At 40.8% G+C, this 16,177-nt stretch overlaps 1 protein-coding gene across 3 annotated transcripts in view; it reads left to right on the top strand.

The window, feature by feature from the left end:
- The first annotated feature begins 13,184 nt into the window (after positions 1 to 13,184).
- The window catches only part of lin7a (lin-7 homolog A (C. elegans)), a 56,352-nt gene continuing 53,359 nt past the window's right edge, over positions 13,185 to 16,177 (top strand). Inside the window, exon 1 of one of the 3 annotated variants that reach the window (XM_052030453.1) lies at positions 13,185 to 13,515. In XM_052030453.1, the coding sequence (XP_051886413.1) occupies positions 13,446 to 13,515 (70 nt within the window). In that variant the 5' untranslated portion in view covers positions 13,185 to 13,445. The remainder of the gene's footprint in view (positions 13,516 to 16,177) is intronic. The other 2 variants (XM_052030450.1, XM_052030451.1) reach the window with 2 other exon arrangements.

Below are 16,177 nucleotides of genomic sequence, written 5' to 3'. Positions count from 1 at the left end.
GTGTGGCTTACAGGAATATTTTTCTTTTGCAATTTCTATATTATTTCTTTAAATGTTAACCATTGCCTGTCCACTGTCATATCTTTCACAATGTTATGCTAATCAACTGCAGCCAACTCTCCTCTCATACCTTCATTGTTTCCATTGATACACTTTAGGACGCTAGTTTCGCAACGAACATCACTTTCAAACCCAATGTAAAATTTATCATCTAATGGTCACCCTTCCCTAAAGGCAATCATCAATCAACCCTTTTTCATTGTACAAAACAAGATCGAAAATAAACTTTTCACTGGTTGGTTGCTCGGCATATTGATCCAGTAAAGCATTCTGTGTACATTCCATGAATCCATCTTCCTCCTTATCACAACAAATTTAATTCATCAAGTCAATATGAAGAAGAATGTCTCCCATGATTACTGTATTACCCTGATACATTCACCTCTAATTTCCTGACTTATGCCTATTCTAATATTATCTCACTATTTGGTGGCTATAACTAATTCCAAGTCACATAAGAAAAAGGTGAAATTCAGTCCAGAGAATCAGTTTAATCCTTATGATAAATTTCTTTAAGGTCAGTTATGAGCAGCATTCCCCACTTACTGCATACTTCTGTATACAGTAAATTTGCACACTCGAGATTTAATACATGCAACAACTTTAATCCTGGTTTGATAGGTACAAAGAGGAGATCATAGTTTATTCATCCACTCAAACCTATGTCATGATTCAATTAGAATACAGCAGATATGAAAAGTATTTTGCTATTGATTACTGGTAAATTTTGTGTACATAAATTTAATTTATTCTATTCTTTTAGTACCTATAAACATTTGACTACAGCAGCTGGACAGCACTAATTGTATCATGAGGCACTAGGACACAATTTCATGTATGTATGAATTCAAAGCCGTGGGGATCTCGTTTATCAAAGCTGCATCACATGACACAGTACAGTACTTTGGGAATTATTAATGTTCTGGGGAGGTTTCTCTGAGCAGTAAACAGGAACTGCATGGCAGTCTAATCTACCTCTTAATTTGTAAGCACAAGATGACATTTTACTCTGTTATTGCTTTATGGGGGGGGAGAGTGGTTTTTCTCTTAATTTAGATCAGAAATCAGATGAAATCATTTTATCTCAAAGATAATAACATGAAATCAATGTTCACACTGAGAAAACATCAATGAAATTTGGATTAAGTCAGGAAAATAACTTTGTAATATGCAAACATTTTTGCATTATAATACCTTTCAGAGCAAAACAATTTTGAAAAGCAAATTCAATACTTTAAATAATAAATGGTTCTAATTGTCTTTATGTAAGATGTAATTTTTAAAGCAACCCCCAAGTGTAACATTATTTAGCTGTGTGTGTGTGTGTGTGTGTGTGTGTGTGTGTGTGTGTGTGTGTGTGTGTGTGTGTATGTATATGTATGTGCATGTGTGTGTGTGTTTGTGTGCGTGTGCACATGCTACTGGTGAATGAGGGTGTGTTCTATATCAATACTATCTGTTCTTGTGGAGAAAAGGTGAAGAGCTGCCTGAGTCAAGAGAACCAGTGCTGCTTATCCAATCTGGCAGTTGCTGATCTTGATGTATGCAGGTTATATCAAAAGATATCTCTGTAAATGTTAATCACATTGCCACTGTAATGAACCACAATGCCACATATAGAGAATTAGTGACATATACTTGTTAGGTAAACCAGAATTGGTAAAGTAATAATGAGCTAAAAGTTAGAAGACTTATGTTTGAATACTGCCTTGTCATACCATTAGGTTTGTGCTGCTAAGTGGTAAGAAAGACTTACTCCAAGTGCCAGGCAACATCTGTCTCCAACAAGCCCAGCAATTATCTCTCAACCAATAATAGAGCATAGAACAGTACAGCATTGGACAGGCCATTTGGTCCACGACGCTGTGCCGATCTTGATGCCAATTTATACGAAATGTCCTCCTCCTGTGTATCATCCATATCCCTCCATTTTCTTCATGTGCATGTGTCCATGTAAAAGCCTCTTAAACTGCCTGCTTCCACTACTACCCCCAGTAACCCATCCCAAGCACCTACCACTCTCTATGTAAAAAACTTGCCTCTCACATTGCCTTTAAACTTCCCCCCTCTAACCTTCAAAGCATGTCCTCTGGTGTTTGACATTGTAACCTGGGGAAAAGATTCTGACCATCTACCCTATCTATGCCTCTCATAATCTTAAAAGCTTCTATCAGGTCTCCTCCCAGCATCCAGCACTCTTGGGAGAACAACCAAAGTTTGTCCAACCTTCCCTTATAGCTCATACCCTCTAATCCAGGCAGCATCCTGATAAACCTCTTCTGTACCCTTTCTACAGTCTCCACATCCTTCCTATACTGTGGTGACCAGAACTGCACACAATACTCCAAGTGCGGTCTGACTAAAGTTTTATATAGCTACAGCATGACTTCCTTACTCTTATACTCAACACTCCTTATAAAGAAGGCAAGCATGCCATACACCTTCTTTACCACCTTATCCACTTGCGTCGCCACTTTCAGTGAACTACAGACCTGGACCCTAAGATCACTCTGTACCTCAATGCTATTAAGAGGCCTACCACTAACTGCATACTCTCTCCTTTCATTTGACCTCCCAAAGAGCAATACCTCACACTTGCCCAGATTAACCTCCATCTGCCATTTCTCTGCCCATATCTGTAACTAGTCTATATCCTGCTGTATTCTTTGATAGTCCTTTACACTGCTCACAACTCCACCAATTTTGGTGTCATCCACAAACTTGCTAATCCACTCATCTACATTTTCATCCAAATCATTGATATATATCACAAACAACAGAGGTCCCAGCACTGGTCCAAGTGGAAACCACTCGTGACAACCCTCCAGCCAGAATAACAGCCTTCCACCCCTACTCTCTGTCCTCTATGGGCAAGCCAGTTCCAAATCCAAACTTGCAATTCACCCTGGATCCCATTCATCTTTATCTTTTGAATCAACCTACCATGAGGCACCTTATCAAATGCCTTACTAAAGTCCATGTAGATAAAGTCCACTGCCTTGCCCTCATCAAGCACCTTCGTCATCAACTCAATCAAGTTTGTAAGGAATGACCTGCCCTGCACAAAGCCATGTTGACTGTCCCTATGCAGGCCATACCTTTTGAAATGTGCATAAATCCTATCCCTCAGTATCCTCTCCAATAGCTTCCCTACAACTGACGTGAGGCTCACTGGCCTATAATTATCTGGATTATCCCTATTTCCCTTCTTGAACAAAGGCACAACATTTGCTACTCTCCAGTCCTCCGGGACCTCGCCTGTTGCTAGTGAGAACACAAAGATCCTTGTCAAAATCCCAGCAATCTCCTCATTGCTTCTTTCAAATGTTCTAGGATCTATGCCATCAGGCCTTGGGGACTTATCCACCTTAATGCTTTTCAGAAGACCCAGTACTACCTCCTTCTTAATCTCAAAACGTCCCCGCACATTAGCATGCCCCACTCTGTTTTCACTACCCTCCATTCCTTCTCCTCAGTAAATACTGATGCAGAGTACTCATTTAGTACCTCAGCCACTTGCTTTGACTCCAAGCACAATTTCCCTCCTTTATCCTTGAGTGGACCTACCCTCTCCTTAGTTATCCTCTTTTTCCTAACATAAGTATAAAATCTTTAATCCTGCTCTCCAAGGACATTTCATAGCCCCTTTTGGCCTTCCTAATCACCTGCTTGAGCACTTTCCTTATGTATGTTTCCTTCCTCTTCCTGACTAAATTTAGGCTATCTCAGGTCATCCAAGGTTCCCTTACCTTATCATCCTTGCCCTTGCTCCTTACCAGAACATGCCGATCCTGAGCTCTGCTCAGTTGGTCTTTAACAACTCCCACATGTCAGACATGGACTTGTCCGACAGCAGCTCCTCCCAATCAACAGCCCTTAGCTCCTGTCTTACCCTGTCGTAATTTGCCCTCCCTCAATTTAGTACCTTCCCGCAAGACCCAATTTTATCCTTACTCATAATTACCTTAAAACATAATGAATGGTGGTCACTATTCCCAAAATGTTCACCCACTATCAGGTCTGTCACTGGCCTAGCTCATTTCCCAAATGTTCTCTCCTCCAGTTGGATTCTCCACATACTGTTTCAGGAACCCCTCTTGGATGCACTGGAGAAATCCCACCCCATCTAAGCTTCTTGTATTTAGGAAGTTCCAATCAATACTGGGGAAGTTAAAGTCCCCCAATGACAACCCAGTTGTTTCTGTACCTTTTCATAATCTGTCTACGTATCTGTTCCTCCACCTCTCAGTGACTACTGGGGGGCATATAGTTTTATCTCATCAGCATAATTGCACCCATCCTATCCAATTGAGCTTCACCCATGTTTATTAGCCTGTCCCTTGCTGTCCTTGCAGTCTTACCCAAACTGCCTCTGTGGATAAGCCCTCCAGTATGTCCTCTCTGAGTATTGCTGTGACATTCTCAATTATCAGTAGTGCAACCCCTTCACCTCTTTTAACCCCCTCTCTACCACGTCTTAAACAACAAAACCCAGGAATATTGAGCTGTCAGTCCTAACCCTCACACATCCAGGTCTCTGTAATGGCAACATCATCATAATTCCATGTACTGATCCAGGCTCTAAGTTCATCCTCCTTACCCATAATACTCCTAGCGTTGAATTAAACACATTTTAGATCATCAGTCCCACCATGTTTATTAGCCTGTCCCTTGCTATTCTTGCAGCCTTACTTGTCATACCATCTTTCTTGCCCTCAACTCTACCACCTGTTGCCTTGCTGCTATAGTCCCTATCCCCCGCCAATAAACGAGAAACAAGTCACCTAGTCATTTCACATTGCTGTTTGTGGAATTGACTGGAATGACTCCTACATCACAACAGTTATAACATTTCAAAAATACTTCATTGGCTTTAAGCTTTACAGGCTCATTAAATAGACTGTGTTTTTACCAACTAAACAATGGTGTGTAGTCTTCAATGATAATTAGTTCTCTGTGAAGCTTTTTTGGGACAACTTGAAAATGTGAAAGGAGTTATAAATAATGCAATAACATTCTGTTCAATAACATAACACAACATATCCAACAAATCTAACCATGAAATTGATATTTGATGAAATTTTGATAAGAATCTTCAGATTTAATTTTCTAATATCAGTGCTAATTTTATCCTTACTTTATTGCTTTTCTTCTTTTCTGAGGTAGACCCATGTCTTCAAAGGAGTGTTAAAATACACGACTTTGTTTTGCAGATGTTGAGTGCAAGTACCATCCTCTCAAATGCTTTAGTGATGTGGTTAATTATGTCTTTGAGCTTGGCCTCCAAGCACATACAAGTGTAGGCGTCTGCATTCTGCACCTTTTCTACTGAGAAAAGTCCCTTCATGATTAATCACTTCATGATTTGGGTCACCTTGCTACTGGCATGTAGTCACCACTTAAACAGTTTCCCACTAGTTCTTAATATTAGCCCCACTCCAACACCAACTTGTTAGAAGTGAGATACAGCATTGGGTCAAGAAAGACTGATAAAAGTGTTTGGACCATTTTTGACAATGGCCTTCACTGAGACACATTGTTTAGTATCATGGTTTGTGTGTTGTTGTGGATCAAATGTAAAATGGAGACACATTTTTGTGGGCAGTCAAATTTGAAGGAGGGTTTTCCACAGTCTCTCCTGACCAATGAAGCTAACGGCTTTTGTGAGGTGGGAAAAAGTATGTACAGTGGCTGGTGCTTCTCTTTGCAGTTTATGCCATACAATGAAGATCACGTCCATTGTACCTCGAGACAAATTGAATCCATACGGCGATTCAGGAAGCAGCTCTTTGGCCACTGGGAGGAGCTATTGAGGAAACTCTTGCAATGACTTACCTTATAGCAGAGAGACCTCTATCATTACCACAGCCAATTGTGAAGATGGTCACAATTACACATTCTGTGAGGTCACCTGGTATATCTTCTTCTTCCCAGATGTGGACAACAGAACATGGATTTGGAACTGCAGTCTTCACTGCCCAGTTTTAGGATACCTTACCAATCAACAGCAGAGTCCTGAAAAAAAAGTAATTCCTGGATTTAGCAAATCTTGAAGTTATTCTGCAATTTTACAGAACGTTTCAGTAAAATTGTCTCAATCACCTAGTGATCGCATAAATTCTCATGAAAACAAATAGTTGTTGCTATATGACAAAATAAATGAAAAAAACTGAAATAGCTTCAAATGATAAAATCTACCAGGTCAGAGTTAACTCAGATGCAGTAGATTTGATTCTGTATAATTAATTTTCTTGCCATCTTATCATTTGCCTAACTTAACAAGCAAGGCATTCCACTCATCACAATAAGCTTTGGGCCACATTGTAGGCATTTAACTCAAAATACTTATGTTAACAAGCAAGAGGTTGACAGTGTACACTTTAACATTTGAGTTACTTACTTTTGTAACTCATAGAAATAGTGTATTGTGTTCACATGTAAAAGACTATAAGGACATGTAAAAGTAAAGGAAAGTTTACACTAAAATCTGTAGCCAACATAATAATGAGGTTTCTAGTCTCACCACGTAAGACATGATTTAAGCTACCTTTTCTGCTGGCTATTACTCTAAACAGTACATTACAATTGTGTGAAAAAACAAAACGGGTGCAATCATAAGGAGAGCTCGCCAGCTGAAATGCCTTCTGGAAATCCAAGTATACAACATCCACCTCTTCCCTATGTCTTCAAAGAACTATAGGATCTCCCCTTCCAGAATCCATGCTGTGTCTGCCTGATGGAACCACTTCTATCCAGATGTCTCACTATTTCTTCCTTAATGATAGCTTCAAGCATTTTCCCAACTACAGACATTAAGCTAACTGGCCTATAGTTACCTGCCTTTTACCTACATCCTTTTTTAAACAGTGGCAAGACATTCGCTGTCTTCCAATCTGCCAGGACCTGCCCAGAATCCAGAGAATTTTGGTAAATTATCACAAGTGCCTCTACTATAACTTCCGCCATTTCTTTCAGTACCCTGGATGCATCCTGAAAGAAATGCTTGGTAAGTAGGAGGCTTTCAAAAGTGAAATATTCTGAGTACAGAATCTGGATGTTCCTGTTGGAATAAAAGGCAAGGCTAACAGGTTTAAGGAACCTTAGTTATCAAGAGGCCCTGGTAAAGAAAAAGAAGGTGGTGCATATCAGGTATAGGCGGTTAGGGTCAAATGAGGCACTTGAGAAGTATAAGAAATGCAAGAAAACACTTAAGACAGAAATCAGGAGGGCAAAAAGAGGACATGAGGTTGCTCTGGCAGACAGGGTGAAAGATTATCCCAAGGGTTTCTATACCTATATTAAGAGCAAAAGGATAGCAGGGGATAAAATTGGTCCTCTTGAAGATCAGCGTGGTCATCTATGCATGGAGCTGAAAGAGATAGGGGAGATCTTAAATGAATTTTTTGCATCCATATTTACTCTGGAGACAGACATAGAGACTGTAGAACTGAGGCAAAAGAGCAGTGAGGTCATGGACCGTATCCAAATTATGGAAGAGGAGGTCCTTGCTGTCTTGAGGCAAATGAAGGTGGATAAATCCCCAGGGCCAGACAATGCGTCCCCTCGGACCTTGTGGGAGGCTAGTGCAGAAATTGTAGGAGCCTTGACAGAGATATTTAAAACATCCTTAGCCACAGGTGAGGTGCCAGAGGACTGGAGGATAGCTAATATCGTTCCGTTGTTCAAGAAAGGCTCTAAGAATAAGCCAGGAAATTATAGGCCTGTGAGCTTGACATCAGTTGTGGGTAAATTATTGGAAGGTATTCTGAAGGACAGGATATATAAGTATTTGGATAGACAGGGCCTGATTAGGGATAGTCAACATGACTTTGGGCATGGTAGGTCATGTCTAACCAATCTTATAGAGTTTTTCTAGGAGGTTACCAAGAGGGTCAACGAGGGAAAGGCAGTGGACGTCGTCTACATGGACTTTAGCAAGGCCTATGACAAAGTCCCACATGGGAGGCTGTTCCAGAAGGTTAATTTGCTTGGCATTCAGGATGAAGTATCCAATTGAATTCAACATTGGCTTAGCGGGAGAAGCCAGAGAGTGGTAGTAGATGGTTGTCTCTCTGACTGGAGGCCTGTGACTAGTGGTGTACCATGGGATCAGTGCTGGGTCCATTGTTGTTTATCATCTATATTAATGATTTAGAAGATAATGTGGTAAAGTGGATCAGCAAATTTGCGGATGACACCAAGATTGGGGGCGTAGTGGACAGCAAGGAAGGCTATCAAAACTTGCAGTGTGATCTTGACCAGCTAAGAAAATGGGCTGAAAAATTGTAGATGGAATTTAACGCAGACAAGTGTGAGGTGTTGCACGTTGGGAGGACAAACCAGGGTAAGACTTGTACCATGAATGGTAGGACTCTGAGGTGTGGGTAGAACAAAGGGACCTGGCAATACAGATCCATAGTTCCTTGAAAGTGGCATCACAGGTAGACAAGGTCGTAAGGAGAGCTTTTGGCACTTTGGCCTTCATAAATCGGGGCATTGAGTACAAGAGTTGAGATATTACATTGAAGTTGTACAAGGCATTGGTGAGGCCAAACTTGGTGTATTGTGTGCAGTTCTGGTCACCTACCTACAGGAAAGATATCAATAAGCTTGAAAGAGTGCAGAGAAAATTTACAAGATTATTGCTGGGATTTGAGGACCTCAGTTATAGGGAAAGGTTGTATAGGTTAGGACTTTATTCCCTGAAGCGCAGGAGAATGAGGGGAGATCTTATAGAGGTATACAAAATTATGAGGGGTATAGATAGGGTGAATGCATCAGGCTTTTTCCCCTAAGGTTGGGTGAGACTAGAACTAGAGGACATAGGCTTCGGGTGAAAGGTGAAATATTTAAGGGGAATCGGAGGGGAAACTTCTTCACTCAGAGGGTGGTACGAGTGTAGAATGAGCTGCCAGTGGAAGTGGTGGATGCGGGTTCAATTGTAACGTTTATGAGAAGTTTGGATAGGTGCATGGATGGCAGGGGTTTGGAGGGATATGGTCCGGGTGCAGGTAGATGGGACTAGGCAGATCAAGTTGGCATGGACTAGATGGGCTGAAGGGCTTGTTTCTGTGTTGTAGTACCCTATGACTCTATAAGAATATTACTATTAATGTGTAGAGTCACTGTAAAATATTGTTCATCTTTTTGATTGAGTTTAACCAGTTTTGTAAGAATGAGATAATCATTCTGTTTGCTACAAGTTTGTCCATAACTGCTCGTAGCTTGAGCTGCTTGTCCTCCTCACACACAACATACCTCCATGCTCTGCAAAAGCAGGTAATAAGATGGAATTATTTGTTCTCCAGGCGGGGCTCAAACCATCCTACCCTTTCCCAAAGATTATTCACAAAGTTAATCATGAGTGATAACAAATGAGTAGTTTTAAGCAAACTTACTTCATTTAACTGTATTGACTTATTCTTTCTGTGGCTGAGTGGCTGTTTTGGGAACATCCTACATCCTAAAGATGCCACAAAAACTGAAAATGCTGGAAACACTCAGCAGTATCAGGCAGTACCTTTGGAAGTGAAACAGTTAATTTTTCAGGTCCAGGACCTTTCTATTTGTAAAGGTGCCAGACTGATACTAATCAGTACCTGCAGTTAACAGTACAAATCATATCTAAACTGTGCTCTGAAATCAACTGCTTTTACCATATGTTTTTGACACTGAATTTTCAATTTATTGTCGTACATTTAAATGTCAGAGCAGTGATCTGTATATTTTAAGCTGCTCTAATTTCCCCCTAACACACTAAGTGTAAAGCATTGTGTAATTGTCACTGTCTTGGAAATACATAAAGAACTGCAATTTTTGCACTTCTGTGGCATAAATAACATCTGTTAAATATTTCATACAGCAGTCAAACTAAGTGCTAACTACGGGCTATCTATCAGCAAATTGTATATTCAATAACCTATTATCAGCAGAAATGTATGTGGTGATTGAATCAGAATTGTGCTGGCATCATTAAACTCTGAACATGAATTATGAAAAGTCCGCAGCATTGGGAGCATGCAACTGATGAACGAGGCAGGTGTATTTTTCTGCACTATTTTAATGCTGATATGTAGCTTTGCCAAGAGATATTAGACGTTAATTTACATTATGACATTACAGTGCTATGCATGGGAAGAAAATGGTTTAGAAAAATGCAAACATCAGATCTTGTTTGCACTGGTGGAGAAGATGTAATCTTCAGGTATGAAATCATCAGCCACTTTTGTTTTTGTTTTCAAGTCTTAATTATGTTGAACTGACTTCGCATTACATACTAATATTGAATAGTGCAGTAATAGGACAACACTCCTGGAGTGTAAATCCAACATTAAGGTTCCTCAGAATCTATGGTTCTGATGCTTTTCCCTAGTGTAAACTGAGTTTTTTTTTTAAATATTCAAATTGACTCCAGCTGAATGTGTGACTAGTTCTGGATTCAGCAACAAAATATGTTAGCCAATTAACACTGGGAATAGGAAAGCAAATAAAAACCATAGTTGCTAGAAATGTGAAATAAAAACAGAAAATGCTGGACATACTCAGGTGGGGCAGCATCTGTAGAGAAAGAAGCACAGTTACTTTCAGGTCGATGGCCTTTCATCAGAACTACTCATCCACTTCAGGCCATAAACCTGAAAGATTAACTCTGTTTCTTTCTCAACAGATACTATCTGATTTGCCGATTATCTTTGACATTTTTCATTTTCATATCAATAGGAACAGATGCTTATCAGAAACAATAACCAAATAATTGGGCCACATAATACAATACCACAACACCAAGGAATAAGACAAACACTCAACTAAGGTTAATGGAAGATGCATGCTGCCACAAACAAATTAACAGAAGGATTACGTGGCTGTGCTCCAAGGCTTCAGACTGGGGAAACACATCATAAAGCAAAAAGATTTCATGCGCACTTAGCTGAGGTTTATTTATTGCATTGTGGCGACCCACCCTCCACGCAGGTGAATCGGCTCCGAAAACGGCGCGCACTTCGGCAGAGAGGCCAGCCACAAAATGGCACTGGACCTTCTTCTCCACCAGCGAGGGGAGAAACCCTGCGCGCGGAAAGAGGTTCTGGTGGCACACCTCTGACGTCATCACCGCCCGGAGAGGGCGGGAACTTAACTGTTTAAAAGCCAGCACGGCGAGGTTCGCAATAAACCAGTCTCGAGTGCAACCTACCGACTGCGTGTCGTTATTTCTAGCTCAGTGCATAGCCCATCGCTACAGCATTATGATTTGCTTTATTGTTATTGCAGTTTATATACTCTCTACAGACCTACTTGTTCATACAGTTTACTGCACATTTGTTTTAATTGAGCAGCAAAGAGGTACTGCTAAGGTTACATTCTGTCCCAAGAATTCTTAATTCAGCTCTGCTAATTGTCCCTCAGCAGACTCAGCAATTTGAAAGGGGGCCTCCAGACTGCTAGAGCTCAGTTTCCATGCACAGCCTTCTCTCTAAGTAGTTAACCAGTGAAGTTCCCAGAAAATAAAAGGACATACAAAAATATTCCACAATATCTGCATACTGTTAATGTACTTCGCCTTTCTGGGAAGAACTTTCCACACTTCCTCTGCACTATGCCTAGATCACCCAAAAGAATGAAATTTCTATTGAAGGGTCATTGACCTGAAGCATTAACTTTGATTTTTTTTTCTCCAGAGAATGCTGCCTGTGCTGCTGCAGATGTCAAGCACTTTCTGTTTTTATTTCGTATACCTATAATATTCATACACATGCACACCTTTACTGTACTTAACGGTTATTGGGGGAAGAGCCTGTGTTTGCCTTGTTAGGCCCCATCTTGTGCACACCATTCCACAGTGTTGAAATACAGCTGAAAACCAATCAAAAATGATGGAGTGAACAATGCTGCTGTAAAGGAACAATGCATCACTATCATTCTTGGAAGCTGCATCATAAGTCATTTGACTCAGGTGATCTTGGAATGAACTGGATTGAAGTGGTTTAAAGAATGCTTGAAATAAGTGGTCTTAGATACATAGAGTTATATAAAATGCCATAAGGCTAGTGGTAAATTAGTGCACAATTTAAAGAACATTGTAAAGTTTCCAGGAAACCCACTTAGCCGAGCACGTTTAAAGCACAGCTTCACAAATATATTTGTTAGCCCTACCCCTTTCTGTGTCTTCCAATAGTAATGGGGGGGGGGGTGAGGGAATCCTCCCATTGTAGCAAATACATTCAAAAATGCAATAGCCTTCTGAATAAGCAGCCTGGCTAGCCATTCAGATTGGCAGGCTTACTAAACATAAATGAAAGACACTATGATGCTGGAGGAACTCAGCAGGCAATCAACGTTTCAGGTCAGGACCCTTCTTCAGGACTGAAAATAGGAAAAGGGGAAGCCCAATATATAGGAGGGAAAAGAAGAGCAGTGATAGGTGGACCAAAAAGAGGAGGCGGGGTGGATATATTGGGCTTCCCCTTTTCCTATCTTCAGTCCTGAAGAAGGGTCCTGACCCAAAACGTTGACCACCTGCTTTTCTCCATGTATGCTGCCTGGCCTGCTGAATTCCTCCAGCATCATGGTGTTTTTCAACTAGATTCCAGCATCTGCAGCCCTTTGTTTCTCCAGTATTACCAAACATAAACCCCAATTCTGAGAAAGCAGTTGTTAATCGTTTTCCTGCAAGGAACCATAACTCTTTATAAAAAATGAACTTTTAATTGTTTAGGATGAAATAGGTCTTGGTAAATTCACCAGAATTACATAAGAATATAGAAGCAGGAGTAGTCCACCTGGCCTCTCAAGCCTGCCCCACCATTCAGTATGATCATGGCCGATCTGTCCATCTGTGCCAGTTACAACTCAATTCCCCAATCTTTCAAAAAAGTGTCTACTTCTTTAAGCACTTCGAAATGTTTAAAAGCCACCCAGATAAGTAAATGGATAGGAGAGGTTTAGATGGCTATGGGCCAAACACGGGCAGATGGGACCAGCTCGCTGGGCAACACAGTGGGCATGGACGAGTTGGGTCTAAGGGCCTGTTTCCATGCTGCATGACTCTAACGATCCATAATTCTCCATAACCCTCCGGAGATTCACCATTCCTGGTGTAATGGCAGCCCTTCAATTTCTCAATTCTGCTAACAGTCACAAACTCCTCAGTTGTGACAAACTATGGCAGGCAGTCTGTGTAACGTGGGAAGTTTGAGCAGATATGTTGGACACTGAGTGGTCTGGCGCGGTTCATTGATCCCTCTCGAGTGTACCTGCTTCGGTTGGTAACGCCGAGCGACTTGAACAATGCACCCAGGGTGATTTCTGCGTGTGTGCTGTTGCCGCTTGCTTCTTCCGAGCTGATGTGGGAGCAGCGTCACTCTAGCCTTCCTCACACCCGCTGCTGAATGCGCTCCTCCTTCCCCGAGGCTGCAGCAGACATGGCGACAACACTGCAGCCGCTTACATTGGAACGAGGTAAGCAAGAGTCTGAACTGTTCCTCACCTAAACCCTCTTTAGCGCTCTTTGCATCCGCATTTATTCATCTCTGGTGGAAATGGCAGTTTGAGGTGCTGATAAGGAGAGAGGAGATTGGATTCTTACTTTTCAGCTGGTGTTGATGGACCACAGTGGGGAGAAATTTACTGATACTGTTTTCAGTGAAGGATTAGGATTAGGAATCCACGATAGGTTACATTTTGAAAAATATTTTCTTGTACAGCCGTTCCTCGCCCCCGCTTCTCTTTCCCGCTGCAAGATCTGAAAGCAGAGGAGGGAGGCAAATTTAAGGTAATTTTCCTCACGGTCAGGAAATGTGGCTGGAAAAGTCTTGAAGAAACGCCGTGACCTGGCCATGATTGAGGCTCGGTCTGTCCGCTGTCAGGACTGGAAGGCAACGAGGAGCGACTGAAGGACTCGATGATGTCGGGGTTCCTTGCAAGTTCGCCTCCCTCCATTGAATTGCAAATGATATTCGCCCTTCCCCTTGAACCCGATTTAAGTTGATCAGGTCAGGATTCTTTTTTTGTGTAATCAAGTTGTTTGTTTTGTAACGGCGATGATTACGTGAAGCACATTCTGGTTGTGTTATCGGAAGGCAAGGGATAGCTTGATGTTTAAGGGAAATAGATTGGGCCCTCTGGAGAGCAGAAGTAATTGGAAAACAAGAGGGAATGTAAATCCTGGTTTTAGAACCGAGAAGAAATTCATTTGAATTGTTTGCTCTCTTGAGTTGCTGTTGAGTTGGTGCCCTTCCAGCTTGGGGCCACCGGCGCTCATTTCATTTCGAACAGTGCCATTGAATGATCAAGGACAAAGGGTCGTCATTGGTCCATCCTGCCCGAGGGCACTTGGGTAAAACTATCCAATTAGTCACATTCCCAAATCTTTTCCTACAGCCCTGCAAAATTATTGCTTTCAGGCATTTCTCTAGTTCCCTTTCGAAAGTTATTATTGTATCTGCTTCCATCAGCCTTTCAAGCAGTCTATTCCAGAATATGATACCAACAGAAAATGTTTTCCTCATGTCAGTACTAGTTCTTTTGCCAGTAGCTGAACTCTGGTCACTGACCATACTGCTAGTTTCTCTCGACTGGATGAAACCCTTAATCTTGAATATCTGTAGAATCTCCCCTTAACCTCACAACTCCAGTTACCTGGGTTCAAACCTACCCTTCACTGCTGTCTGGATGGAGGCTGCACATTCTCTGTGCGACTGCATGAGTTTTCTCCAGGTGCTTTGGTTTCCTCCCACATTCCAAAGATGGACAAGTTGGTAGGTGAATTGGCCAATATAAATAGTCCATTGTGTGTAGGTTAGTGGTAGCATCTGGGGAGATAATGTGAGAAGAATAAAATGGGATTAAGGTAGGATTTGTGTAACTGGGTGCTTGATGATCGGCATGGGACTGATGGGCTGAAGGGCCTGTTTCTGTGCTTAAAATTGTATGGCCAAGAAAAACTGTGCCAGTTTACTAAGTATTTCGAGGTAACCAAAATTGGACTTTCCTGGTTCCATCTCTAATCATTCCTCTGCTCTTGCTCTAAGACCCCAGCAATGTTCCTACAACAAGTGCCTAGAATTTGACAGGTCATGGGCTAAATAACTTTTTATGAAAGTTAAAGAGTCTTGTTCATTTTTATTCTATGTCTTATAAATAAAGCTGGGAAATACATGACTTTACAAGTTTTTTTAAATTGTCCTTCCACATTCAATGACATACCTATGTTCACTCACAAGTTTTTCTGTTCTTGCATCCCCTTTAAAATTATGCCATTTACTTAAAATTCAAGAATAGCATTAGCTGCAAAAAGCAAACATTTGCTGGACAAACATATCACATTCTCATAAATTAATAGTACAGAATATATACATTGAAAAATTGAAGAAAATCAATTTTGATAATTATTTAGTAGTTTTGTGTTTAAAAGATAATATGGGTTTTAATTCAGATGAGCAACATTGGGTCTGTATCCTGCAGGTGTCAGGAACTCTTTAGCTGAATTTAAAAGCATGGTCAGGAACTAGTTAGAAAATGAGAATGACAGTGTTATATTGTACATTTGACAAAGAAAGGTCAAGAATTAATTATGCATACTTGCAACAGGTGAGAGATATTTGCAAGTAAGGTATGCAGTTTAGATCCTATCATATCACAATCAATAGATGATTAGATTAAATGGATTTATCGATTTGTTTTTTGGATGTCTAAGTGTTGTTTTTGTGATATGGCACATAATAGACACACAAGCTGAGGGCCATCTTTTCAGAATACTTGGTGGTATTCTCAGAATCCCACATATATAATCTCCTTAAGGAAAGTCCCATATAACCTTCCTTGACCGGATTTGGGCAGACCTACAAGAACTATCTCCTTCACCACTAATTAATTTTGACTGGCAGTGGCTTCAATCCAACAACCATACCTCCTGATGGTCTTAGTAACAAAAGACCAATGCTGTCTGTATCTATAATCATTCCTTCAACTAAACAGTTAATTATGTAATCGAAAAGTTTTTAAAAAACTGCAGATGAGGGAAATAAAAAACAGAAAATGCTGGTAATTGATCTACTGAGTATTTCGAGCCTTTTCTGTTTTTATTTCAGATATTTCTATAACTTCTGTAGAGCAATTATTG

The sequence above is a fragment of the Pristis pectinata genome, chromosome 15, assembly GCF_009764475.1.
Source record: "Pristis pectinata isolate sPriPec2 chromosome 15, sPriPec2.1.pri, whole genome shotgun sequence".
Taxonomy (NCBI): Eukaryota; Metazoa; Chordata; class Chondrichthyes; order Rhinopristiformes; family Pristidae; genus Pristis; species Pristis pectinata.
This window is presented reverse-complemented; position numbering and strand designations above follow the sequence as displayed.